At 40.6% G+C, this 26,924-nt stretch overlaps 1 protein-coding gene across 2 annotated transcripts; it reads right to left on the bottom strand.

Moving 5' to 3' along the window:
* Nucleotides 1–1,662: 1,662 nt before the first annotated feature.
* On the bottom strand, nucleotides 1,663–26,817 carry sacs (sacsin molecular chaperone). 2 transcript variants are annotated; one of them, XM_063492337.1, is made up of 12 exons: nucleotides 26,707–26,817; nucleotides 24,545–24,615; nucleotides 24,214–24,322; nucleotides 22,873–23,023; nucleotides 20,448–20,538; nucleotides 20,287–20,372; nucleotides 19,645–19,756; nucleotides 19,231–19,377; nucleotides 16,927–18,412; nucleotides 16,207–16,298; nucleotides 15,268–15,294; nucleotides 1,663–14,472 (listed from the first exon to the last, which is right to left on the bottom strand). In XM_063492337.1, the coding sequence occupies exons 3-12, from the start codon at nucleotides 24,234–24,236 to the stop codon at nucleotides 2,921–2,923; spliced, it is 13,767 nt and encodes a 4,588-aa protein (XP_063348407.1). In that variant the 5' UTR covers nucleotides 24,237–24,322; nucleotides 24,545–24,615; nucleotides 26,707–26,817; the 3' UTR covers nucleotides 1,663–2,920. The 2 variants fall into 2 exon arrangements, with proteins under 2 accessions (XP_063348407.1, XP_063348409.1); XM_063492339.1 differs by lacking the exons at nucleotides 15,268–15,294; nucleotides 26,707–26,817 and having other exon boundaries at nucleotides 24,545–24,680.
* Nucleotides 26,818–26,924: the final 107 nt, after the last annotated feature.

Below are 26,924 nucleotides of genomic sequence, written 5' to 3'. Positions count from 1 at the left end.
CATGCTTGCTTTTCTAAAAAGTGTTCTCATGTTTTATAATTTAATCTATCTAAGAAAGAAAGGGGGGGAAAAACAGAAAATGAAAGCATTGACAGACTGATGTGAACGTAAGCTGCATGCTGGTGGACTCAGTGTAATTAATGGCTCTGTGATACACTCTAGTGGTAAAACTCTGCAGTAACACCACAGTGACTGACACAAGCAGCCCAAGAGAAGCAACTTTGTGCTTATTCAGTGGATCACACAGTGTGTGCTGCAGCAGGGTCATGACCTTTGCACACATCCATGTGTGGGGATACTATTAATGTCAGCTCTCCTGGTCACCACATCAGCTGTATGCTCTTTATTTTTAGGATGGTTCAAACTGCAGTAATGTGATGTCAGCGTAGAAAATCAATTTGTTTTGGCAAGTGTAAATTTAACCCTTCAAATAACTCTAGAAATCAGCTTCATTAAAAAAGAAAAATTGTTCTACTGGTACCAGCTATGGCTAGCTAATAAACATACTACATTGTAACTGTATTCTATGAAAATATTTATAAATCTTATAACTTTGAGGTTTTAATGCAAATGGAAATGCAGGACTGTAGGACACTAGGAACATTTGTGCTTAAAACATGACTGTCACTATATCACATTTCCACATCACGATTGTCTTATACACATATCATAATTTTGATATCGCAACTTTAAATACATATAAAAATATACAATCCTGTGAAAAAGTAATTATCCCTTTTAGCTTCCATGGGAATGGAAAAGTTAAGTAGTGGCCAGTGTTGCTATAAATGCACTTCATTAATTGATCATGAACAAGTGTAAGCACCTTTATAATAGCAGACATTTTGGCTGTTTGCTAGTCTGGAGCATTCGGGTGTGTGTTAACATGATTGTGAGGAAAGACACCAGCTTTTTTTTTAGAAAAGCAAATTTTGCTGCCCATCAGTGTGCCAATGGGTATAAGGTAATTTCCAAACAATATGAAGTCCGTCATTCTACAGTGAGAGATTCTTTAAAAGTGGAAGACATTCAAGACAGTTAACAGTTGATGTCTCAAGAAGTTCACCCAGAGGTCAGCCCATGCAATGCTCAGAGAAACTGCAAAAAACCAAGCACTACATCTCAGACTACAGACCTCAGTTAGCTGGACAAGTATGGCTTTTTTTAGAAGGGTTACCGGAAGCAAGAATCGTATCTCCAAGACGTACCATGCTTTGGTTTGTTAAATTGCATCTGAACAAATCACAAGACATCTGGAAAAATGACCAAAGAGAAGCTATTTAGCTCTAGTTATAATACACTGCACTACATCTTTCCAAAACCAACATTTGCCCAACGATGTGAGAGACTGATAACCCCACAGTGTATATGATATATGCAGTGGGGTTTGCATAGTTTATCTCAGGATGGCACAGAGTTCTTTTTCACAGGATTGCAGTGATTCAGTCCAATTCATCTATAACTTTGCATCTTGTTTTTTTAACAAAGTAATTAAAACTCATACCTCACTGTAAAACAATATACATTACTGATACAATATCAATATTTCATTTTAAAATATCAGTTTCTGTCAATGCAAAATTAAAGTGACACTCCTCTATTCAAAATACACCTTATTTTAAAATAATCTCCAAACAATAACTGACACAGAGTATTTGGGGGGTGAATTTATTAGGGCTTTCTATGGCCAGTGTACATCTTCATGATCTACAGAAAGAACTCCAAAGTTTATTCAGGGGACAGTCTTGACTGAGTGACCTCAAGCTTGAGGTATAAGTTATTGTTTCTGTTTACAATGTGTGATCAGTGTGTGTATCGTCCCTCAAATCAGAGGTAAAACCAAGCTGCTAAATCAGTAAAAACACAAGAGCACCACAGTCTGGTGCTTATATATGTTCCTTAAACCAAAAGATTCAACTGACAAAAATAAAAAGTATGAACATGGGTTAATGCTGGCAAAGGTTAACATGTTGGGTTGTGCCCAGATTACAGAATATGGCTCTTTATCACAAATCCTGCTGAGTATTAACAAACAGGTAAAAAACAAAACCAAAAAAACCTCCAAGAATACTTGACTAATCGCCTTTTCTAAAACTTCACAGATCAAAGCAAGACACTTGCACTCCAGCTTTGAGTACAGGTACTTCATAGTGACTGACACAAAACATACAAGTGAGTTAAAAGTAACAGAACATGTTTCTGTTCACAGCTGGATTGTCCCAAGTTTCTGGGCTGACTAATGCTACACAAGTGCAAGTACACGAGTTTCAAAAAGTGCTCTGTCCATAAACAAGTGCCTGGCTATGTTACAGAGAATGTACAACTTAAAACAAAATGATACGAAATCAAGCATAAAAGTACAAAAAAAAATGTACAAACATGATTGTATTTCCTTGACTTGCTGAGCTTTTGCAAATAGGAGATGTTGCATGACAGTAACTGCATTACTTGACAGATTTGACCTTTTTCATAATATGCACAGCCTTTAAGTACACCCAACGGGTTTTCCGTAGCAAGAAAATATATTCATTTATTTTTATAAAAGATAAAGTAAAAAAAAGCAGCATTTTTTCTAACTTAGAGCAAAGATAGTCAATGTGGGGACTTTGGTAAACAAAATGTATTGCTGAGGCATCTGTATGTACAGCATATGCACAAATGGCTTTTTTACATATTACATTATGGTTTATGGTTTTTTTTACATATTACAGCAAATTTCTATGAATGCAGCCTAACAGGTTATGGAAGCCATACATGTATTTACTGTGCATGAGCCACAGCACCGCCATCACAGGTGTGAACTGCATATGTACCATAAGCTGCCAGGGGGATTCTTGATACATGGTCTGTATTGCACACAATAACACATTTCCTCGATTCCACAGAGATCTATGCATACTCGTCTTCATCAACAGCAGTATCATATTTTTTGCTGCACAAAGGTTTCAAGCTTTATGATTATCCGTGCGGTACATTCCATCACTCTCATTGCAACCTCAGATGTGTATCTGTCATTGGGAATCTGCGGGAATGGCAGGAGATCAGGGTAGCGAGTTCTCAGGCTGTCCACACCGTATCCTTCCAGGATCTGAACGTCACTGGCAAGGCCTTTGAGCTGGGAGTTGTACTCCTCTACTTTTTGAGCCAGCGCAGTAGGCTTTACATCTTTGTCTGACTTTCCTCTGACAGCATAATCAGCAGCTATCAATGCAAGCTTTGTGGCCAAGTAGCACTTGAAACAAACCCACTCGTTAGCATTCTTATGAAGGTCATTGCGAGCAGCAGAGTAGTTTGCTCTGGCTTGTCTCAGCCACCTGCGGGCCTCCACAGGGTTTCCAACTGTCTTAAAGGTTGGGGGAACAAAGAAACGATGTGAGTGTGATGAACTTGCATAACTTGGATAATGTTCCCTGAACTGTTGCCTTTCTGATTTGTGACTGGTTGCTTCCTGGTTCCACGATGAATAAAACCTTTGAAATGAGAATTTCTCTGACTGGAAGCGGGTTGATGATGCAGAGTAGGCTCTCCTGGAAGCCCTGTCTGTATTTTGCTGATCAGCCAAAGACTGCTTCTCCATCCTGTTTATCTCATTCTGTAGGTGTTTGAAGACTTCTGTGGCAATGTCCAGATTTTCTGCATTTTTGTCTGGATGCCATTTGAGATACAGTCTTCGGATAATCTTTTTTCTCTCCGTCTCAGGAAGCTTCCAGGCTTGTTCAACTACTAAGGTCACTTCTTTAAGAATCTCAGGCAATGCCTTAAGTTTGATCTTTTTTGGAGACTGTTTATGTGGAGGGGGTCGCAAGTTTTCTTTGCCAGGAAATGGAGGGGGGACCATTCGTAGACCAGAGGAACGACTGTCTGGGCTCGTAGGTGTTGATGGTGTAGATGTGTCTCGAACTTGAGTGCTTTCATCTTGTCTGGAGAACTTGTATAAGTCGAGGGAACTAACTATTTTGTACTCACTATAACCAATGTCGATCTGGAAGCATTTCCCAAGGAAACTTGTGTTTTCTTCCTCTTCTCTTTCGACTTCTTGTACAATGATGGCGTATGTATAGGTGGGCTGATATGAGCCATATATGTCTCCCCCCTCAGAGTCTACAAGATAACCCACATATTCCCCTGGATAGAATACATTCATTGGATCCATGAGCAGTGTGTGATGTATCTCTGCTGGAATTGGGGTTCCAGGGAGGGGTAACTCAAGCTGTGAAGGCTCTGTTGAATCATATTTAACACCAAGGTTGTCCAGCTTCTCTGTGATTCTATAGATGTCATTACAGCCCAACATGGCAATCAGGTACGACGTGTCTGAAATCAAATTGTCTGTAGCAGACTTCAGTGTCATAGCAAGAGCCAAAAGAAAGTTAATGTCTTTGCTGTCTGAATGTTGGATGTAGAGGTGAATCACAGCTGTCCCATATCTCTTGAGGAATGCTAGCGTTTCGCTGCGACTGTGCGGGATGGGGCTACATCCTTTCACTCTTAAAGTTGTCTGGAGTTTCTCAAAACAGGACACTTTGAGTCCTTCACAAAGCGCTTTGCAGAGACGTATGGCTTTGTCTTCATTCACAAGGTATGCATTATCGTTCTCATGTTTCATTATTCTGATCAGTCCCGTGATGAACTGTTCTGATGAGAGCAACAGCTGAAGGCGACCTTGTAGCGAGCAAAGGGCACCGAACTGGCACATTTTTGGAGAGTCCTCATCAAGTTGCTCTTCAAGAATGCTACTCAGCAGTCTAGGCCTTAGCTTCTGTGGAAGTAGCATGATTAGTTTTGTGTGGTAGGCGTGATCTTTGCCTAGATAACACTGGCTCAGATCCACAAGCATCTGGACTCCAACATTACCCTGAATTCTGCTCTTGTAGTGTGGCGCGTCATCAAACACCAACACATTAGATTTGGCTAATCTACCATCATGGCTTGGCAGGTAAAATATCAAATCTCTTAGATCTTCAAGGTCTTTGCGAATGTCCTTTGGTTCATTATGAAGAGACTTGAACAATCCCGAAACAACCCTTTTCACAGTTCTCATTTCATTTGGGTCAAGCTGCTTTCCCTCTGAATTTCTGTAAATTCTCCACAGCACTTCGACATATTGTCTGGTTGACACAACATCCTCTGTGCCAAGCTCTTTGAACAGTTGATGAAAGGTACCGAGTTCTAGAGGTAGTTTGTACAAGTAGGGTTTGAAGTCAGATTCATTGTCCAAATTGATGACCACTTCTTCAGGTTTTAGCAGTTTCCAGCCATCTTCTACCATGACAAAGGCTACTCCACGGAGCTGGTAACGGAAATCTCTTTTATCTGCATTGAGGAACTCATATGTGGATCTTAGAACTTTGTTCCTGGTTTTCACCATTTCATCATCAGGATTGGATATACTGCAGATATTCTTACAGTTACTTATGACTTTCTCCAGAGGTGGGTCCAAGTTGACACCTAGCATGTTTAACACTTGGTCAAGTTGTTCCTGCCCAGTGAAAGTGCTACCCTCTTGGTCCCTTATGCTTAAAGGTGTAGCTTTCTCCGGTAGTATTGGACATGATGTCCAAAGCAAATGAATAATATCTGTTTGCTTGAACTTTGGATTCACTTGGGACCCACTGAAACGTATGAGAGGAAGTGTGCCACTCATCTCTTGGTACTGAGAATGAAGTTTGATGAGTTCTTTGGGTGCTCTCTCAGGGCACAGAAAAGGTATCATTGAGAGCTCTTTGAGAAAAGTACCCTGAAAAAGGTCCGCCCTCTCACTGAAAATATGGTTCAAAAGAACATCGACAATGGTTTGCACTTTTTCCTTGGTCCAGCTCTCTGTTTGCGCTTTGATGCTGATCTCTTTTGCAAACTGAAGAATTTGCTGCTGTGATACTTCATGCTTGAGACCAATGTTTCTCAGAAAATTTATCCATGAGGTGAGCAACAATGTCCCATTCTTGGGTTTTGACACTTGCTCTACTTTTTTAAAAAACTCAGCAGGTATGAATGACTTTGTAGGTAGCATAACTTCAAACACTTTAACTGTTTTATCATAGAAGAACTTAGTTGGCCTGATTCTGTTTGAGTAGTCATAGATGAACGACAGTTCCTTCAGTTTCTCATAGAGCTGATCTTTCATCTCACATGGTTCTTCCATTGCCAAAAGCCTCTCCTTCAGATAGACAATGTGTTCAACTTTGGCATCATAGGAAAGACTCTCAAACTTTGGCAGAAGATGATGGAGGTAGATTTCTAAGTCATCTATTGGCATGCAGCCAAGGAGGGTATACAACTCTTTGAGCTGCGGACAATCTGCAAGAAATGCAAAGGAGTTCGTGTTTGCCCATTTGTCTATGTCCGCAGAAGGGAGACTTTTGGCAAGAACATAGTTTGCCCCGTAGTTAGCAATGCTGATATATTTTCCGCTTACTGATTTAAAGCACGGGAGGAGTTTTAGGCTCTGTGCATCTTCTTGTGTGAGGCTAGCCAAGTTGCAGTTGAAATATAACAAAAAAGCCTCAAAGTCCTTGTCATTCAGGTTTCCCGATTTGAATGCAGATGTCTGAATCATGTACTCTACAGCTTTCAGAACACTTGATGGATTTTCAATGTTTGCAGTGTACTGTGTCAGAAAAGGCACGAGCTGACTCTCTTTGACACAGATTTTGTTAACTGCAAGTTGAATACACCCTGCTTTCATTAGGGTATGAAAGACTTTGTCATTTTGGCCCTGTGGAAATATGGCAATGCTCATCAAGCTCAGAGGTAGAAGCACATCATACTCTGGAACAACAAGCTTTTCTCTGGCCATGAATTTGATTCCAGGCAGCAAAGCCCAATCTTTCAGAATTTCAAGCACTGTGTCGAAGCTAGGTTTCATCTCCGCCTGATTCTCCTTAACAGCGATGTTCTCACTGATGAAGTTCCACACATTCTTTAGCCAGGATTCACTTGCAAAGGTATCTCTCCATTTCACAGGAATCTTTGATCGATACTCTCTTGGAAGAACAGACCCAAGTAGGTCCCCAAAGCTGCTGATGTCAAAGCTTTTTGCAACTCCTGCATTCAACAGGATGTTGCTGTACTTAATGTACAATGTGTTCATGAACATGTCTTTCCTAGATGATATCAGTTCATGGTGTGCTGTCAGGAACTTTGGTCTCTTTGAATCAAACACCTGAAGCATGTTGTCCATTGTTACCGACAGAGGCAAGCCCTCGACTTTGACTTCATTTTCCTCTATATCTTTAAAACAGTAGTCCACTAGAAGCTTCAAGTTATGAACTAGCTTATAGTTTGACTGCTGGAGACGACAGGGGAGTTTTCCAACATGGCATGATGTATCCGGTGATGAGAAAGTGTAAAGAAAGTTACGGACATCACTTGGTGTAACATAACGTACTGGAATCCCTGCATCTTCCAAACAGAAGTAGAGATTTGCAGTCTCATCGCAGCTGTGAATCAGGTTGAAACCAATATCAAGAAGCAAGGTTTTCAGCCTGTAGACATTTTCAGCCACAGACTTCCTTGAAGTTAGGTTGTACTCTGTGTTTTTCAAATGCTGAAGTTCATCTTGTAGCAGGTTATCAAAAAAGGCTCTTCCCTTGTTTGTTGTAGATGTATTCACCCATGAAATATAAATGACAGAGTGCATCTCAGAGTTGTCCATCTGTGCTGCTCTGACAACAGGAAGGAGACGTTTCAGGTCAGCATGGATACAGCTGTATACTGCTTTAACCAGGCAGTACCAGTCTGGCTGTATATCAAGTCTGTTGGCTGGGAAGAAGAACAGATATTTCCGCAGTGTATCTTTAACAACATGAAGTGGTGTTCCTTGGACTATAGTCATGGTGGGATCTGGACCTGGGAAGTATCGACGCTTGAGCTGAATCAGCAGTTCCACACAGGCGGGTGCTATCAGTGATGTCATCAGATTGTTATTCCAGTCACTCCTCACCCCAACTCCATTGTCATCTCTCCACAGGTTTCTTCTAGCAGAATCTAGGGCAAAATGTCCATTGACATGAAAGGGTAACCCTGTCTCGAGTGAAAGAGGAAGAAAGCAGAAAGCTCTGTGGGGTTTTTTGTAGTTGTGACTTACACATGCAGCTACCCCTCCACGTGGAAACAGGGTGATGTCTTCATTTTTGTGAGCTGAGATCACACTTTTAGAGACATTTTCAATGTTAGGGAAGCCAGATCTGTTGCAGATCATCCATGTAGTCAGATTTCCCTCAGTATCCTCTATGTCCATTGTGTAGGTTATCTGCTGGACTGGGATAGCAGTAAGTGCCTTCTTTTTGGTCACACTGTCAATGACAGAGGCATGAAATTGTTTGCGTTTCAATCGGTCACCATCTGTTATTTTGGCTGTCACAGAGTAGAGCACTTTTAGTTCACCAGATGAATGATCAATAGTACAGATTGATATTTTCTCCATGTGGTTAAGAAACATCAAAAGCTCTGCACCATCAGTTTTAAGCTTATCCAGAAGGTTTTGTACCATCCTGTCAGACGCAGCGACAGAACTGATCTCTGATGTCTTTGCCATGTCTGTAGAGCGGATGGGGAATCTGAACATCGTGCTGCGTTCCAACTTAAAGTGAGCTCCCAAGTAAAGATTAAGAACATCTGAAAACTGAGACCTGAAGTCAGAGTCCAAGTCTCGAAACATTCTTCCTGGACTCACAGATGTGGCCCCAGGTGCATACCGTGCATGTGGATCAAAGATACAAAGAATGTCATTGTTAGAGATGAAGGATGGACAGTCAGTTATGTGATAGACTGAATTGAATCCTATGCCATATTGACCAGTTTTTCCTGGATTGGCCTCTTTTGTTCCTCTCCCAAGATTCTGTATACCTCTGATATCATCTTCTGTGAATGGTTGATTGTTAAATACACAGAGCGCTGGGCCTTGCATCGGGATCCATTTATCATCAAATATTCTATCTGTGGGGTGCGTTCTTGGATCAAAAACAAAGTAAATCTCTGTTGCTTTGGCATCATCTGCATTTTGAAGCAGCTCTTTCAGCATTTCTTTTTCTGATGGGTAAGCATTGAGAATGCTTTTAATTCTGCTTGTGAGCTTTTCTTTTTGTCCAAACTCACTCCCAAGTGTGGTAAAGCAGACATTTGAGGCATATCTCTCCAATGCTTTATGACGTTTTGGGACTGCTCCTAATTTTACAGCAACCTCTCTTGGAATATCCCCGTGACAGTATTTCACCGTAGAGTCTCTGACTTTGATCCAGGGGCAGTCATTGTAGCACAGAGATTTTGATGGCTGCAGCATTAGATTCGAGTCGGGTAACAGAATCTCACCATAATTCACTTGACAGTATTCTTGGTTCTTGTCTCGTATTAGGCTCCATATTCCTTCACTAATAATTCTGCGACATAACTGGAAGTTTTCCTCACTGAGTGCTTTTCGTCCACATTCTTGCTTCATAGTTTCCAGAACTGCTGAGAAATCTTCCACTGTGAAGCTAGGTTGTACCCCAACACTTTCAAAAAGTTCACGGCAACTGTTTCTGTACTTGTTGGGGAGCTGGTAAAGATGTGGAGCTGCATCAAAATTTAGGTGGAAAGCAACTTTGGAAGGACTGACATATGTGTTCTCTACCAGGATGGAGCTGAAGGATTTCAGTTCCTCAGTTATCTGATCTTTTGCACTTTCGTCCTGTAGCATCTCCTCATGAAGATATTTGTAACAGGCATTTGTTATGTTTTCCTGATACAGAGTTACACCATCAAAAGCCTGAGAGAGCTTCTTTAGCTGACTGATGACCAGTCCAACTGAGGGTTTCCTTATTAGACCAAGACAGTCTTTCACAGCCAGCGAGATTGCACCACAACCTTTAAAGGATGGGGAATTCTCGTTCAGGATTGGCTTCATCAGACACACTGTGTCCTGATGTTCAGTTGTGAAGAGCTCTCTAGCAGAGAACACTGTTGTTGGGGAAAAGTTGTTCCCATGCCACGGGAGAGAGAATCCTGCAGGCCTTGTCAGGAATGGAAGAAACCTGATGTCCTGCAGTTTCTCCAAATGCTCAGCTGTTCCTTCATCTCTCATCTTCAGCTTTTCGTCAATGAGATTGAGTAGTATACTACTACGGAAGCATGCAGCTGTATGATCACTTTCATTAAGATCCATGACAGAATGAGCACGTTCAATCAGGTCCTCCCATGACAGATCGTCTTTTACCATGCCTAACTGCACTAGCTTTACTAAACATACAGGGTTTACATAGTCTGTAGAAGTTCCTTCAGGAAATCTTCCATCATCAGCGTTGTAGAGTTTAGCAACTCTTCCCTCTGGGTGAATAAGTTTAGAAGGTAAAACCAGTTCCTTGTTGGGGCCAGAGCATGGGATACAAGGCGTAACCCTGAGGATTGATGCAAAATCCTCTAGTTTCTCATTCAAAACATAATGCATTAGAGGGTCCCTAAGCTCTTTGTCAATTTCCTGGATGTGTGGGAAAAAGACATCTGAAAAGAACTGCTTCTCTGTCAGGGTGTTTTCCATCAGCTTTCCTTTACACCCAGCATCATCAAATCCTTCCTTCACCCAGTCAGGCAGCTCAACAGCACAGAGGTTTTGTGAGCCACTCTTTTTGAGGTATTTCAAGAAGATTTTGAAAGCAGCGGGTCCTATGTCTGACCTGCAGAGTAAGGCATCATCAAGGAATCTGACACATTTGATTGACACCCACGTTTTGCCATCTGAGAAAATTCTTGCATGCTCACTGTCACCTCCTTTGGCTATTTCTTGGTAGACACCCTGGCTGATCAGTCTGAAGTCATCATGTACCTGACTTGGATCTGGCCAAGCTGCATAGTAGTTATACTTCAGTAGTTCTCCACTTTCGGCCATTGACCGTAGCATGGTGAGAGCTGCTAAATAGGCCTGGACAATGACATGTCTCATAAATACAGAATTCCACTGTCCTTTGGTGTCTGTCTTCCAAATCTCTTTACGGTTTGATGTCACAGCAAAGCAGCCATTAATTTGGACTGGTAGGCCTGTTTTGATTCTTAAAGGTAAGTAACAAAACACCTCTCCGATTGGTGTTGCATTTGTCTTCACTGTCCATTTTCTATTCTCCTCCTCTGAGAGAAGAACGGCCACCCCTCCACAAGGCACTAGTCCTAATCTTTTTCCACTATCACTAAGGGAAAATTTGAGTGCCTCATTTGCATCCATGCATGAGCAAATGAGCCAGTTTGTGACCTCAACTGCCTTCTGGGGCATTTCATCTGTGAGTCTTCTTGTCTGAACACCTTTAGCAGCCATCTCAAAGTACTGGTTAGGATCTTCCTCTGAACCTCGGAACAGTGGGGAGTGGAGATCAACAATGCGCTTGAACACGTTGTGAAACTCCTCCACCATAACACGTATGATGCATCCAGACTTGGGAACATCAGAAGGTACCTTGCTGGTGCTTGCTACTTTCTTCATAACCTTTGCTGCAGATTTTAGGATACTTAGAGGTCCATATGAGGCTTTGGATGACCACACACTTTTGTTGATTACCACGACATCTTGCGCTCCTGCTGGATTTGGTTCCTCATATTTCAGGTATTTCAAGACCATGCTTCCAACATGTTGAGTGAACAGAATGAATCTGTGGCCACATATGCTGAACTCATCAACGAGAGAGTAGATATCTGTGGTATTGTAGTACAGACTGCTGATTTCACTTACTGACGCTTCCTGCTCTGTTCTGAATGGAAGTCTGAACAGTGTACCATTGTATTTGTATGGCGAGTCCTGAGCTAAAGGAAGCTGGCAGTTGAAGACATTAATGAAAGGTTTGAACTGATTGGGAAACTTTCTCAGCCTCCTCTGTTGTTTGTTCCAGTTGATTTTGATCCCTGGATTAGACCTGTCTCTGATGTGCTTGCTGATGTGATTAATGTTTGGATCAAACATAATCATGAACTCTCTGCTCATTATGATGGGGATATCTGTAACGTGATAAACAGAGTTAAAACCCAAGCCAAACTTGCCAACTTTGTCTGCTTCACACCTTTTCACTGATCCACCTAATCTTGTGATGTTCAGAAAGTCTGTGTCTGAAAATACGGCATTATTGAAAGACCACAAAGCAGGCCCGTGGCAAACAATCATGCCAGGGTCAAGTAGATTCTCCCGAATGTCAGTGTTTTTTCTCATGTCAATGAGAAAACTGCACTCTGTTGCACTTGCATCATCAGCATTTTGAAGAAGCTCTTTGAAAATGTCTGCTACAGATGGATATTCCTCCAAGATATTTTTTATTCTCACTGTTAGAGGTTCTTGTTGGCCAGACTGTTCAAAGCCAAGATTCTCTGGGTTTATCAAGCGTGTGCTCAAACATGGGACCTTCAGCCACTCTGCTGTTTTCATAGGAATGTCATCATGGACCAATATAATTGGTTCTGAAGCGTCTTCGAGTAAGTCGTTCAAATCATCAACTTTGATATCACAGTAGGTACATTCATGGATGGGCTTCATCGCTAACCTGCTTGGGTCCTTGTAACAAAGAATGGGCACATGCATGTTAGTGTCTACAGGTATCTGATTGTTGTACAGCCATCTCAGGATGTTGATTAAAAGAAGAATATCACGTTTGCTTTCTTCCTTGGTCATCTCTCCTTCACATCTCTGTCGAATGAGAGCAATGACTTTGAACACATGGTCTGGGACAACCTCTTCAACTGAACCACAGAACTTAAAAAGCTTGTGAAACTTCCTAATTGTCTTGGGCAGAGAGTAGAGGTAAGGCTGCAAGTCTAGATCAGGGAGGGCTTTTAAAACTGTCTGGCCAGGTGACGAGAACGTCTTCCCTGTCCACACCCAATCAAAAGGCAGTGATTTCATTGCTTCTCTTGCATCCTCAAGATGAGCCTGCATGAAGCCATAAATCTCAAACAAGATCTGCTGGAACTGATACCAATCCTCTGTGGTGAATGCCTGAGATTTATGCCAGTCATTCACTGCTTTCAAGTGTTGTAATACTTGATCCACTTGTGGCTCTATAGTCAGTTTCAGTGCCTTCTTCATACCTGCAGATGTGTGTTCAACCAGTGGTACTGAAGATCCCACAAGCACTGCATGGGATATTTCACACATTTCAGACAAAGAGCAGATATGGAGAGTATCTCCAACCCAAGCAAGAGATTTAGGGTAAGTTAAGGGTCTGTCTTTACAGACCGGTGCCCATTTTAGTTTAAGCAAAGCTGTCTGAGCATCAGCTGATTTTACAAGCTTGGTCTGTTTGTTAAGTATTTGCAGCAGTGTTTTTGCCTTTTTAATTATCAAGTCCCATTTAGGTTCCTCACTGCTTTGCAACTCCTCTATCTTCTTTGCCACTCGAAGTACATCTTTTTCACTGAGCTGTACTTCATTTCTTAGTCCCAGTTGTCTGAGTGAATGAAGAATATCTGGAGATGACGTGAATGTACTTGTGGGAAACCTGGTTTTTTCCTCCATGAAGAATAGATGTTGCAGGATCTCTAGCTCAGGATCAAAAAGATCTGTTGCTTTGACTGACTTTCCACAAGGCAGCTGAATGAATTTAAGAGCAGAAAGCCATCCAATCACGGCTGAGTTTTCATTCTTTAGAAAAGCCAGATGTTTAAGAGCCCAGAGCATGATTTCAGTTGTCTCATCTGTTGTGTAGTAACCTCTCTCAATATCCTGAATAATCATTTTGAAACATTCTGTTGTTTTCACTTGTTCAACATTTAGCATTTTGATGAGGCGGATTGATTCCTCATCAGAGCAAGAAACAAGATTTTCAGATAATTTCACATCTGGTGGGTGCTTGGCTCTGTGGTGTAAAGCTCTGGCCCCTCTCAGTGATGTGAATGCTGAGGTACCTTTAGAGCATGTACCCAGTTTCTCAAAGATGGAAAGGTCAAGTAGGATATGCTTCTCCTTCTCTGTAATGTCAGACAGCCCTGCAAGAAAATTTCTGAGTGCAATTTTCTCTTCCACTGAGAAAGAAGAGACTTGGCTTGATAATCGTTGGGTTGATGTTCTATTCATAATTTGCAGAAGCATACCAGGAGAGCATGGGTGAATGTAATTTTTTAGCAGAGGATGCTGCAAACAGGGATCCAGCTTTTTTATCACTACTCCTCCAAGCTTTTCTATGATGTCAAGCACGTTTTCAGAAAGTGGCGCCTCTTCCTCATCCACAAGTACTATGGGTGATGGAGTTTTGAAACGAAGAAGCTCAACTGTGTGTGTGCTTTCCTCGAGTGGCACAAGTGGGATCAAAGGCATGTCTTCAAATGTATTTAGGTCATCAGCAAAATATATATAGAGATGCTTCCAAATCATCTTTAGCCAGGAAAGTGTAGGATGCTTCAACTCCCTGTTTCCAGGATCCCAATGAACTTTAAAGTCTCTGGTTGGCCAGGCTGTTGACAGGATCTCCTTGATGAGTCGAGCTGAACGTTCAGGGTTCAGCACTTGTAGCTGAGTGCAGGGTCTACCTGTTATAACAGTGAAATTTAGAAATTAGCACAAGTTATTATTAGAGACACAGATGCAAAATAAAATCCGATCAATGGGTTAGGTTTGTTCTTGTTATTGATACAGCTGCTACACCTTTAAATGCACCTTTTCATTCATAGCTCAGCCACACAATGTCATTTAATTTTTGAAGTGTTTTGTCTTCTTCTTAGTCTCTTGTCAAATTTTACTCATTAAATGATGAGTATATTTTTTTCCTCAGACACATCACCTCAAATACTCAGAATCTAAATATATTTAAGACATGTAAGTCATGCAAACACGCTTGCACAAACTTTACTGTGTATCCACACACACACACACACACACACACAAACTGTTAATTTAACAAGGAAAAAATGCTTTTTCCAGGCCTGTGGCACTTGTTCACTTCGCTCATGTATTAAAACACAGACATGTATGGTAATTTATCATGTTATTCATTTTTACCTTGTATCACTTTATATAGTCAGATGGCAAAAACAGTTGTTCATAAACACTAAGCCAAAAAATATTAAATAAATATATTTCTTCTAATTCTTCTTTCCCAGCTACATAAACATTGTGTTTGATGTCACTGTTTGATGAAGACTTATTTATAGATAATGACGATAAGACTTCAAAAGTGCCAAGGAGTTGGGGAACACACATACATACATATGATACGATCACTACAGTAAGATACTAAAGTCATGCCAATCTGAATCCAGTCTTATCATTCCAACATATGAGTTTAGGTTAATAATAAACAGGTCACACACTTTGAAATGCCTTACCTGAACACCCCCATAGAAACTGTTGCACTGTAAAATTTAAGAGATGTGGGATGATTTTTACTGTTTCTTTAAGAATAATGTGGTAAAAAAAAAAAAAAAAAAGAATTTAAAAAGTAAACAAATGATAATTATCCAGTTCAGAACTTCTGTATATGTGAGTAACATTAAGGCCTTACCCACCCTAAGGCCAAGGTTTGGAAGTACAGCTAAGATGTCTGTTTAAAATTGAATTCTTTATGTAATAAAAATGAATAATAGCAAAATGTTAGCTAGCAGAAAAATAATAAGCGGTTAGTTCCAAATTGTTGCAGCTATGTATAAATGGAATATTCTCTGTGTCTTCTACTTTGGGCTTTGGGGAGAAAATTGTTTTCTCAGCACTTTTCCTCTGCCTGGGTCGTGACCCACAGTCATGACTATGGCATGAGTATGGCAGAGCTTGCACTCAGGATCTGCTCTTGCAGACCGAGTGGAATGCGTGGCACAAAAACAACTCATCCATGAATCAGCGTGCTCACTCTCTCTTCCATTTTCTCTCTCTCTCCCCTAAATTTTCTATCAGCCTATCAGCTGGGTACCAGATTTAATGCCCCGCTGGCATGCTGAGAGTACAACAGTCCAGTGTTACAACATGGCTGAACCCACATAACCTACTTGTTCATCACAGGTCTGCAAAAAGTTTCTTTTGGAGATACAGGCCAACTAAAAAATTTACATAATACTTTAAATGAAAATCAAATATAATAAAATGAATCAATTAATTCATTTTTAGGCTTCCCTAAAAAGACTCTTAATCTAACAGATTAGATTCAATTCCTATTGTCAAGATTACAAATAAAATTTGTTAAAAATGTTTAACATTGTTAAACTCTCTGCTGGTCACTGCTGGAATAAAGCTGATTATATATACATTTATTAAAAGGAAATAGGTGACATTACCTCTGCATTTGGCAGCTTTCTTCAAACTGTCCATCACCGAAGGCTTGATACTCTCTAATATGAATCGATGCTCCAGTCCTGGATATAATGACCTTAGGATAAAGTTAAAAAAAAAAGAAGAAAGGTCATAAATTTTGCAAATTTTATTCTGAGCTTACACATAAAGCCAAATCCAGCTGGATGCAGTTTGTATAATGGTAGGCACAGTTTTGAAACAAGAAGCTATCAAAGGCCATGTTCACAGAGGGACAGCAGATTTCGCACTGTGCATGTAATTCAGTTTGCTTTTTTAAATTGTATTATTGTCTCATTTTTCAAAGGCATCAGCAATACTCACTAGATAATCATGCAATTAGTCTGTCAATATTTCTGAATAAATCAGCATCAGCCTTCCTAATCTGGAAATTTCTTACCTTGCCACTAAACCTTGCAAAGAGCAGTAATCTTACTTAAAGCCATGAAGAATGAACCAGACTGTTTATATAAATGTATTTGGAACTAATGCTTGAGAAAAGAAAAATGAGAAATGGATTCCTTATCCATGAAAAAAAACAACGTGTGAATAGTTTATGGTAAAATATATAAAATAAATATTGTCTTCTCCTGTTAAAATCCATTCAGGAATAATAAAAGAAATCAAATTAAGAAGAGAATTACAAAAACATGATGAAACTGGCAGAAGCTTATATGTAAAAATAAACCATCTCACTCTGTCTGTACCTGGGGTACTCTTCAGAAGCAATGTAAATGGCATCTTTTTCGGTCACAGAGGATGAAAATGTTATAAAGGTCTCATCTTGGAGTGGCAGGAGCTCAAGTCCTATAAGGTCACTGTAATTAGCATCTCCAAGTGCAAACTCCAGCAGCAGAAGCTTCTCCTGTGAGGGACCTGTGTGTCTGCTCTTCCTGATCACTTGCCGCACCAACGATGGCGTCACCTTCCTCACTTCACCAGACTGAGTCATGTAGGCAGCCAAGACAAAGTCCACAGCAGAAGGCACCTTTGCCACCTGCATTCCTGAGCTTTGGAGGTAGTTGATCACAGTCTCTGAAATGCCATCATCTGTGTCCAGCTCTGAGAACACAGTCTGGTCCACCCTGACCCAGCTCTCGCTGAGGGAATAGATTACTTGGTGCTTCAACAATTCATCAAACAGTGGCTGGAGAATGGGTTTCCAGCGGGACTTGACCCGCTTAGGGTCTGGCCAGGCCCTATAGGTTCCTGTAGGAGACAATGGAAAGTCTTGGTCCTTTTTTATCTGTACCCTTTTGATAGCCTCAATTATGAGAGTGAAGTAAGCCCTCGGGATGACAGTAATTATAAGAAGCTCATTCCACAAGGCAGCTGGATCCCTCCACTGGTCCACTTCCCGCCACTTGATACTCCTGCGGTTGTCCGTGAGGCCAAAGAAGCCGCTGACATGAACAGGAAGGCCCGTTTCACTCTCTTCTCCGGGAGGAAGAGGAAGGAAACAAAAAGCTCGTCCTGAGAAACCGGATGTTGCACCTTGGTCCTCTCTGTTAAACAGAGTAAGAGGCAGGGCAATGCCTATGCTAGGCATAAACTTCAAATCATCTGCCAAAGAGTCCAACTCAGCACACATCCCTCTTCCCCCAACTCCATTACACACCAGCCACGTCATCCTCTGGGTCTCTTTAGCTGTTTCATCCTGAGTCTCGATGTTGAGCTGGTAAGTGACGCACGTGATGGCAGAGCTGGGAACGCCGTTGCTATAGCTGTCTGTAGCCTGTCCCAGTATCTTCAGTGCATTCGGTCTTTCTAGCTTATCATCAGTATTCTCCGTTGCTGTAACCTGAAACAACATGCGCTCTGTGCCATCAGACTCGCGCACATGCAAGGATATTTTCTGCACACTTTTAAGGAAGAGGAGCACCGTGTCTGCGTCAGCTTTGAAAGATTCAAAGAGCTCCAAAACTTTTTCCTTGTTGTAAATGTTGCTGCTGAGCTGAGATGGTTTCATGCGAAGCGGGAAGCGAAACAGAGTTCCAGGAAAGTGGCCATCCTGAATGGTTTGATCGGAACTCCCAAACATCCCAAAGTATGGAGCAAACTGGTCAGCTAGTTCCGTGATCTCCTTAATGTCCGACTTCAAGTTCCAGCATTGGCCCGACTCATTCACCCCAAACAGGGTCTGATGGGGGTCCAGCATGGCGATCTGGTCTCCACTGAATATACTGGGAACATCTGAAACATACATACAAAGAACAACAATAATGTAACAATGGTAAGTGGTTACATTTAGATCAGCATATTAGGCAAGTGGCACAGTCGCCTCACGGCAAATGTTTCTGAGTTTGAACCCGATGGTCGGGTGGGATGTTTCTGTGTGGAGTGCAGGAGGTTTTTTGCAGGTGTTCTGGGTTTCTCCCACAGTCCAAAGACATGTTGTAGTTGCTGATGTCACCATGAATGGTAGTAAGCTTATTACCGTTAACTAAAACTAAATTAAAAACTAAAACTAGATGTGAAAAACCATTGTAGTTAACTGAAATAAAAATAAAAACCAGACTAGACCAGGGTATGCCCTCCATATGTGGGAGGACTAAAACTAAAGTAAAACGAGGAAACACACTCTGGAAACTAAATGAAACTTAAATGATTAAAAAAAAAGACAAAATGAAATAAAAATACAAAATAATCAGAAAATACAAAACAATAACAACTCTGCTCTATGACCAGGCAGGGTGCACCACGTTTCATGCCCAATGTTGACTGGAAGACGTAGATATATATTTGGGCTTCTGCTTTGCTTGGACATTTCAGTAAATGCATTAGTGAAATTGTTTTTGTAGCCTTTAATATCAGTGGAAGGATCTCTGGAGGCAATTATCTGCGATTTGTTACCACTGTGATTTATGTTCCAAACTTACTGCCTCTCAGTCTAAATTTGGTTGCGGTGAGACTCTGGAAAATACAGGCAAATATTCCTTGGTTCAACACACTGACTCCACATGAGAAAACAAAACATCATTCAACATTTCGCTAGATAACTAACACTGTACCTGTAATATGGTACACAGAATTGAAGCCGATGCCAAATCGTCCAACTTTTAAAGGATCTTCTCTCTTCCTGCTCCTTGCGATCTCCTGAATCCCATTCCAGTCTTCTACAGTGAACACCGCGTCATTGTACACGTACAGTGCTGTTCCTGCAAGTCAGAATCAACGTGACCATGCTGGGAAAAACTCCAAAAAACAAATGTGATTATTCTAAAGTGAGTGAGTAAAGATAATGTATTTTCTTTGACTAAATTGTTGCCTCTCTTCCCAAAGAAGTCAGAGTAACAGAATAGCTGCTAACAGATATTTAACCAGGACAGATTCTTGCCAGCATGAGAGCTTGAAGGTTTGCCCTCTGATTTAAGAGCTGATCACTGGGCTATGCTGCTGGACTTAACTTGTTACTGACTGCTAACCTTGATGCTGAGCCATGTCAGGTGACCACAGTGACTCCGCTCCATACTCTGTCTCATCGTACATGAACTTGACCTCTGTGGCTCCAGCATCCTCAGCATTTTGGATCAGCTCCTTCAAAATAAAACAGAGGAAAGATCATCAAATATGAAGACAGGGAATTGTAACAAAACCACACTGAGATATCAGCTTTATAGGTGGATAATTTTATCTAAAAGGCCTTGCCAAAAAAATTAAGACCTTATTAAAATAGATGCCGTCATTTGGGACTTCAGCTTTGGAAAAAGTACAACCATATATGGTAAAGGACCTGAGATCGGCAAGTTAAAGCCAAAATAAAACTATGACGTTTCTTTCTGTGCAAACTTGGCATATTTTCTCATTTAAAATTCTTTTTTTTGCCTACAAACAGCCTTCTCTTGGATGAATCCCTACCATAGCAGACTGATGATATAAACTCATAAAATACCGCCAATCCGGTGCATGTGTACTAAAAATAATAACTAAATAGCCAACAACTTTAAACAGATCAAGAGAGTTTTAAATACTATCAGAAATGTATAAATTCTGTACAACCTCTGTATGCTAATTATGTTTAATATGTAGTCTATACAAACACATTTTTTTTTAAAAAGCACTCTTACCTTTAGAATCTGTCCACCTTCAGGATATCTCCTCAGGATATCTTTCAAAAATTCAACTAACGGAGGTGTTGTCTGTCCAAACCTTCCTGTAAAGACACACTGTGTAAGATTCTCTTTAATACTGACTCATTGATTGCAGACATGTGCAGGTTTTATGTTACCTCCTCCTTTTAGGCCTCGTCCCTCCAGAATGACAGATACTTCTGGGCTTCCCACGGGCACCAAAGTACCAATTTGCACACTGTTATCCAGCTATGCAGGATTGAGAGAGCTTGTTTTAATGTACAGCAAGAATGCACCACACTGAAAAAAAACTGTGTGTGATCAGGTGACATGAAGAAAATATGTATTTTTAAAAAGTCCTTACAAAATTAACATGTAACTGCATGAATAGAATGAGACATATCATTTAATGAGACTTAACAACAGACTTATAGTCTTCAATCTTTCACCACAGCTACTGTTAAATCATTCGGAGTTGGGGTTATTGCACATTAGTTGACAGACTGCCTTTTCCTGGTGAGCATTTCTGAATCAATGCAGCAACGCCTGACTCAGCTGCGTGGGGCTCTTCAAGGTGACACTGTGCCCTCCTGCACTCAGCAGTCTTTGCACATCAACATGCTCTCTGGCAAACTGAGCCATCCCACTCATCATCTTCATCATTGTCACGCCACTGTACAATTATTATTTCACAGTATAAAGACGTTTTGTGATGTATATTGTAAGCAATATGTTTCTTAGAACAAATATACAGTGACAGAGCTCGACACACAGAGGAAGGTGAGGCCTTGTGGTTATATGTAATAATATTATTAGGGAAAAAGTGAGTATATAAATCTGTATAAAACCTTCAATAAATGTAAATAACACCTTTTATGTAGTTGCACACAGGCAGTCTTCATTACTAATGCCTTAAAAGACTTTTTTATAATAGCTTTAGGGTCCTCTATCAAATATTTGGCTGCTAGGATTGAAGGTTTAATTTGATCTGAGAGCACCCACTGCCAGGCATTTACAATGAAGAATGCTTTAGAGACTCAATGAGAACAAGCCAAGCTTGCCTTAAAGCGCACAGCACCCCTTCCATCACACTGCTGCAGATTTAATTGCATCAGTGTAACATCAAATATAGACTTACATCCGAAGTTACTTTCTGTTATTGCTTCCTAGGAAACACATCATGTAACGCAGCTTCAGGCGCAGCAGAATTCATGACTGTATTACTTTTACTTAAAACTGGCCCTGCAGTGTATGTGGTGTTGCTTGTAGGATTGGCTTGCAGCTAATTTCTGCATATGAGATGGGATGGGGTGGAGGGGGGGCTGCCAAGCACTGCCCACCATCTGGTGCTTTCCATCAGCTGAGCCACAAGACACGGGGCCAACTGCAGTCCTGCTAGTCGTGTAAGTCACTGAGTGAACGATTACAAACTAGCACACCACAGTCACACTATAGATTTATCTGCCCACAAATCTGCAGTGTTATTAATGAGTTTAGATTATGTATGTGTTACGAATTAGATTAACGGATCAAATTTTTAACAGTAACACATCGGTTTGTTTCAAATAAATAATTACCATACAATCACAGACCGTTCATTCATATAACTGTACAATTATATATGCACACAACTTAATAATCATGATCTTAAAACTGCAATATTTTGGAATACACAATGTGATATTTCTAAATCTGGAAAATTAAACAAGCTTTCGTTTAACGCAGCGTTTTTATTCCAATCCTCTGAATGCAGTAACTTTAGTATTATTCAGTACACTGTGATGAAGAGGTGCCGAGTCATGCTGTCTGCAGTATGAGTGAGATCACTGGGCAGCAGCCAGTGGAGCAGATCCTGTGTTTAGGATTACTGCATAACTGTCACTGTAAGAATGATAGATGGATGGATGGATGGATGGATGGATGGATGGATGGATGGATGGATGGATGGATGGATGGATGGATAGATAGATAGATAGATAGATAGATAGATAGATAGATAGATAGATAGATAGATAGATAGTCATAAGATCGATAACACTCCAAGGCTTCAAATAATTACTAACACAAATAACTAATTACACCACGAGGGAAACTCACAGCACTTCTAACAATGAGGGCCTTGTCCCTCTTAACAGTTTAAATGAGTGTCACACCATTTGTTGTGCAGTTATGGAACAGGGTCATTAAAATAGAGCAGCTTTCTGCTGTTTGTAATTATCTATTTTAAGAGAGAGAAGTCAAATTTCTTCCTCGTGTCTTTCTGCAATGACATTACTAGAATGTCAAAAAACAAAACAAAAAAACTAACAAAAACCATTAATTTACTTTGCACTCAAGTACTTACATAAACCCAAAATACAAGAAGTGGCTCACTAATAAACAAAGTAACAGACTTGTGAGTCTTGCTCTAATGTAACATACAAGCGACCAGAAAAGATGGAAGATTTGCCGTTGCACATCATGTGCATTTTGTTTTGCTGTGATAATACTGTGGCATTTTCAAAGATGTTTAAAATGACAATTTTATTGTTTTCCTTATCAGTTTTATTTGTACTCTTCTATTACAGAAAAATAAATTCTCACCATTCTCCCATTGTGAGTCAGTCGTTGCTCTTTGACTGGGAGGTTTGTCTCCTCGTACAGCAACTGCTTGACATCTTGAACAGATGTAAATGGAGAGACCCTGTAGGACCTCAGGCCAATGCACTCATGACGAACTGTCACCCATGGCAACCTTGAAAATACAAACACACATTTCAAGTTTTAACAACAAACAATGGCAACAAATTTTTCTTATTTATAATAATCTTCCAACAGACACAACACTACAATTCAGCAGCAAAGAAGGAAAGGTGTTAAATTTCATCACAAGAAATAAGAGTCTTGCTTACGGTCACTATTGATCAAGGTTTAAGTTTGGAAGAAACATGAGAACGTGGACTCTTCACCAGGTCCATATACCAACTGTCCATTAATGCCATTTTATGTCTGTGTAAAGTTCTACAATATCATATTGAGAACACTGCTCTCTTCTCTTTCTCTTCACCCCCAAACGGTTAAGGCAGATGGCTGAGCCTGCTTCTGATAGAGGCTTCTTCCTGTAAAATAGGGACTTTTTCCTACCTACTACCACCAAGTGCTTGCTCATAGGGGGTTGTGTGCTTTTTCTTTAAGATTCTAGGGTCTTTACCTTACAATTTAAAGCGTATTGAGGCAACTGTTGTTGTGAAATGGGACTATATAAATGAAATTTAATTGAACTAACTGACCATCCTATCACATCCTTAAAAGTGAAACCTTACTGCAGTCCCACCCAAGATCATTGATCTCTCAAAGCCTTCAAGAGCTGTGCTGTTTCCTGACAATAAGCCCCCCCCGCCCCCCCCCCCCCCCCCAAAAAAAAAAAAAAAAAAAAAAAAAACAAATAAAACCCTTCCTCATTTTGTTCCTGGTCATTTCTTCAAAGTGCACTGGAGTGCTTTATAGAAACATGCTGCTATTTCTGGAAACTATGTGGTTGTTGCAGTTGAATAAGACAACCTTAGGCTAGCCTGTTAACAGAAATAAAACAATATATTTCTGCTCATTCAGCAGGAGGCCATTGGAGCTTTGTGGTTAAGTCCCTCTGGACCACTGTAGCTGGGTGGGTGTGGCAACCAGATCCAGCAGAGGATGGTTAAAAAGCATTACAGTGATTATTTACCTTCACACGGGCAATAGAACCATTTTGCCGAAACGTTTATGCCTGGTCCATAAAGGGAAGCTGTAAAAAATGTTGTTATTCCTGCCTTGACTGTTAGTTGAGATATTCACTGGGAAGTCTGAACACCTCAACTACCGAGGAATTATAGGAGGGCTATCAGCTGCAAATATTCAGTATGTTACATGTTGCCAGGAGTATATGACAGCAAACAGTAAACTTACCAGGGGTCTGGACAGTTTGCCATGTCGCTGCTGCTTTGTGTCCCAGCACATACACGTTCATTGGACTATCTTCCCCACTGCGCGCAGGAATACACCATCCGAGAAAAGGCTGTCGTGAAACAAGAAAACCGTTATTTTCCATCACCTGCCCGTTGACAGTCCGGTAAATTTATACCAGTCCTCTCGATGATGTATTACACACATATATATAGCATTTATGTGTTGATGTGATTTGTCTGAGAGTTTTCGTTGTGGCCGTACACCGCCGGTGCCGGTTGTTATTTTTCCACTGAGCCTCTTTAGGAGCGTTATCCCAACAAACCCCACTCACTTGTGTGTGTCCAGCGCGCGCCGATAATGGTCCTCTCGAAAAGCAGAGACATTTCACGGCACTCGGTATTCCTGGAAACAATTGCAACAACAATAGCAAGTGACACTGTTAGATCCCCCAACTACACACCGACTCCTTCAAAGGCGATGTTCTAATAATAATGAATTACACTGAGCGTGAGAGCAAAACGGGGGAACACGAAGCGAGAGGATTCCCGGGCGGTTACTTCCGCTTCGTCTTAAAGCCCGTCAGGAAGACTAAGCAGTCTCAACTAACCTTTAATTAACTGTTGTCTTTCTTCTGGGTGTGAATTCACTGAGATATTTCAAATATATTTAAATATTTTCTTCTGCAAGCGTGAATTCATTATTATAAGTTTCTCCTGTAACGTGATGCAGTGGTGTGATGACCAATTTTGTAGGCGCATGCGTAGAAGCACATTAACGGAATAAATCTCCCTTTAGGATTTTTCTCAGTAATAATTTTTCTATTCTTTAACTGACTGTACTAATAACTATCTTTCAACATTATTAATCTGCACAACAATATGCACTAGGTTCCAGTTAATCTTTAAATCAATTAAGGTCACGCGGTCAGCAAAGACTATAAAAAATCAAGAGTCGCTCTGTGTTCTTTTCCGTGATCCGGAAGTAACCTGCTGAGCGACTTGCCGCTGCAGCACTACCAAGGTTTCAGTGTGTATAAAATTCATCATTTGATACTAAAAAATCACGTTCACTTAATATTTAATAGAAAGATACATCTATACATGGAAAAGGATTCCCGTGGAATATAAACTGTGCCAAAATTTAGCATCAAACAGCCGCCTTTTTACAATAAATGAAAAAATATATAGCTTTCCATGTTCTTACAAGTGAATGTAAGTCTATTATTGACTGTTGTTGGTCTTTAAATAATCTGCACCTATAAATTTTTCCGGCTGGCCAATCAGAACCTGTGTTGTTGCCTTGTCAGTAGGCTAATTCATTATTTAGGGGGCACCATTTCATACATTTGAAGTCAAAGCAGTTGGGCACAAAATGGAAAATGTAATTTAATGCAAAATAAGCATAAAATGTGACATGAAGGATAACAAACAGATCACCTACATATGAAAACTACATGTATGAAAATTAAAATTTAAAAGCCTCTTTAAAGTTAGTTGTGCAATTATTTAAAGAAAGGGAACACTTAATCCTCCTTTATGTAACTGGAAATGTAACTTCCTGCTTCTAATTATTTTTTATTGACTTATTTATTTTACAATGTCATTGTTTTATTTGATTAGGAGACATTTATTGATTTTCTCTACAATTAAACCAAGTGGCACCATCTCTATATGTAATGACATAAGCAGCAAAAACACCAAAAATGCTGCTAACGCAACATACTATTTTCTAATATGGTGGGAAAAAAGTGAAGTGTGCTAGAATTGGCATGTGTGCTTCCAAATGTGAACTCCTTCCCATATACTTTGCGTTACTTTTCACCAGTCTAAGCGGCTTAACCTGCTGACTTCTGGGAGTTGGAGTCTCAACCAAAGAGCTCAGACGCCAGCACACTGCAGTCAAAGATGCGCAAATCAACTTTGTAGAGGAGAAACACTGGCAGAGACATGAGGCCTGTCGCCATCACATTAAAATCCTACAGAATTAATTTCTCAGTATATTTCTCAGTGAAATATACCACCTTTATCTCTCCTGCTTTCTGGGTATGCTCTCAATATATAGAGGCTGTTCTCATACTGGTGTCTTTGGCAGGAATCATATAGCCTATCCACTCTATATTTGAGAGTATGGTGCAATACCTTAGGGCAGATTTACGTAGAAAAGTGACATCATCACTTGAAAGTCAAGGACTCCCAGCACCTTCAGGTATAACCCTACTCTCAGCTAGATCGTGCTGGGTTGTCTGAGGACACGCAGTCTGTCTACTAAATACGTTAAAAAAAAACACTTCAAACTTAGCCTGGTGCTGCGATTTCGGATATTCAATGCTATAATAAAGATAACAATTCCACGCAGGCCCACTTCTATGTTGTAACAATAGACGTTTACGAGGATATTTTCATCCTCTGAGCCGAAATACATGTCCTATAGTGCTCTATCGCCCCAGCAGACCACATCTTATTATTGCCGCATTGGAGAGAGGAGGATACTCACATGAGGAAACGCAGCAGCATCAGCGCAGCATCTCTGCACTGCCTGCTGCTCCGCAGAGGAGGACTCAAGTTCCGTTAAATGACCGCACCAACACTCCAGGGATGTTAGTTTAAACGGAATCAGCCCTCAGATGTGATCTCTAACAGGCGTGAACACCTCTGTACTTGTTTCATACTGCAGGTTTTAACGCGCAGGTCTCTTAAAGAGACAGCATCTGT

The sequence above is a fragment of the Pelmatolapia mariae genome, linkage group LG14 (genome assembly GCF_036321145.2).
Source record: "Pelmatolapia mariae isolate MD_Pm_ZW linkage group LG14, Pm_UMD_F_2, whole genome shotgun sequence".
Lineage (NCBI taxonomy): Eukaryota > Metazoa > Chordata > Actinopteri > Cichliformes > Cichlidae > Pelmatolapia > Pelmatolapia mariae.
This window is presented reverse-complemented; position numbering and strand designations above follow the sequence as displayed.

What these genes read in the sequence shown, in the direction of transcription:
- sacs (XM_063492337.1), bottom strand. Translation starts at nt 24,236, where the DNA reads ATGGCAAACTGTCCAGACCCCTG. An exon ending in TGACTCACAATGGGAGAATG is followed by an intron (nt 20,539 to 22,872) that starts GTGAGAATTTAT and finishes AATCCTGCATAG; the next exon opens with CTGGATAACAGTGTGCAAAT. An exon ending in TTCTGTGTACCATATTACAG is followed by an intron (nt 18,413 to 19,230) that starts GTACAGTGTTAG and finishes TGTATGTTTCAG; the next exon opens with ATGTTCCCAGTATATTCAGT.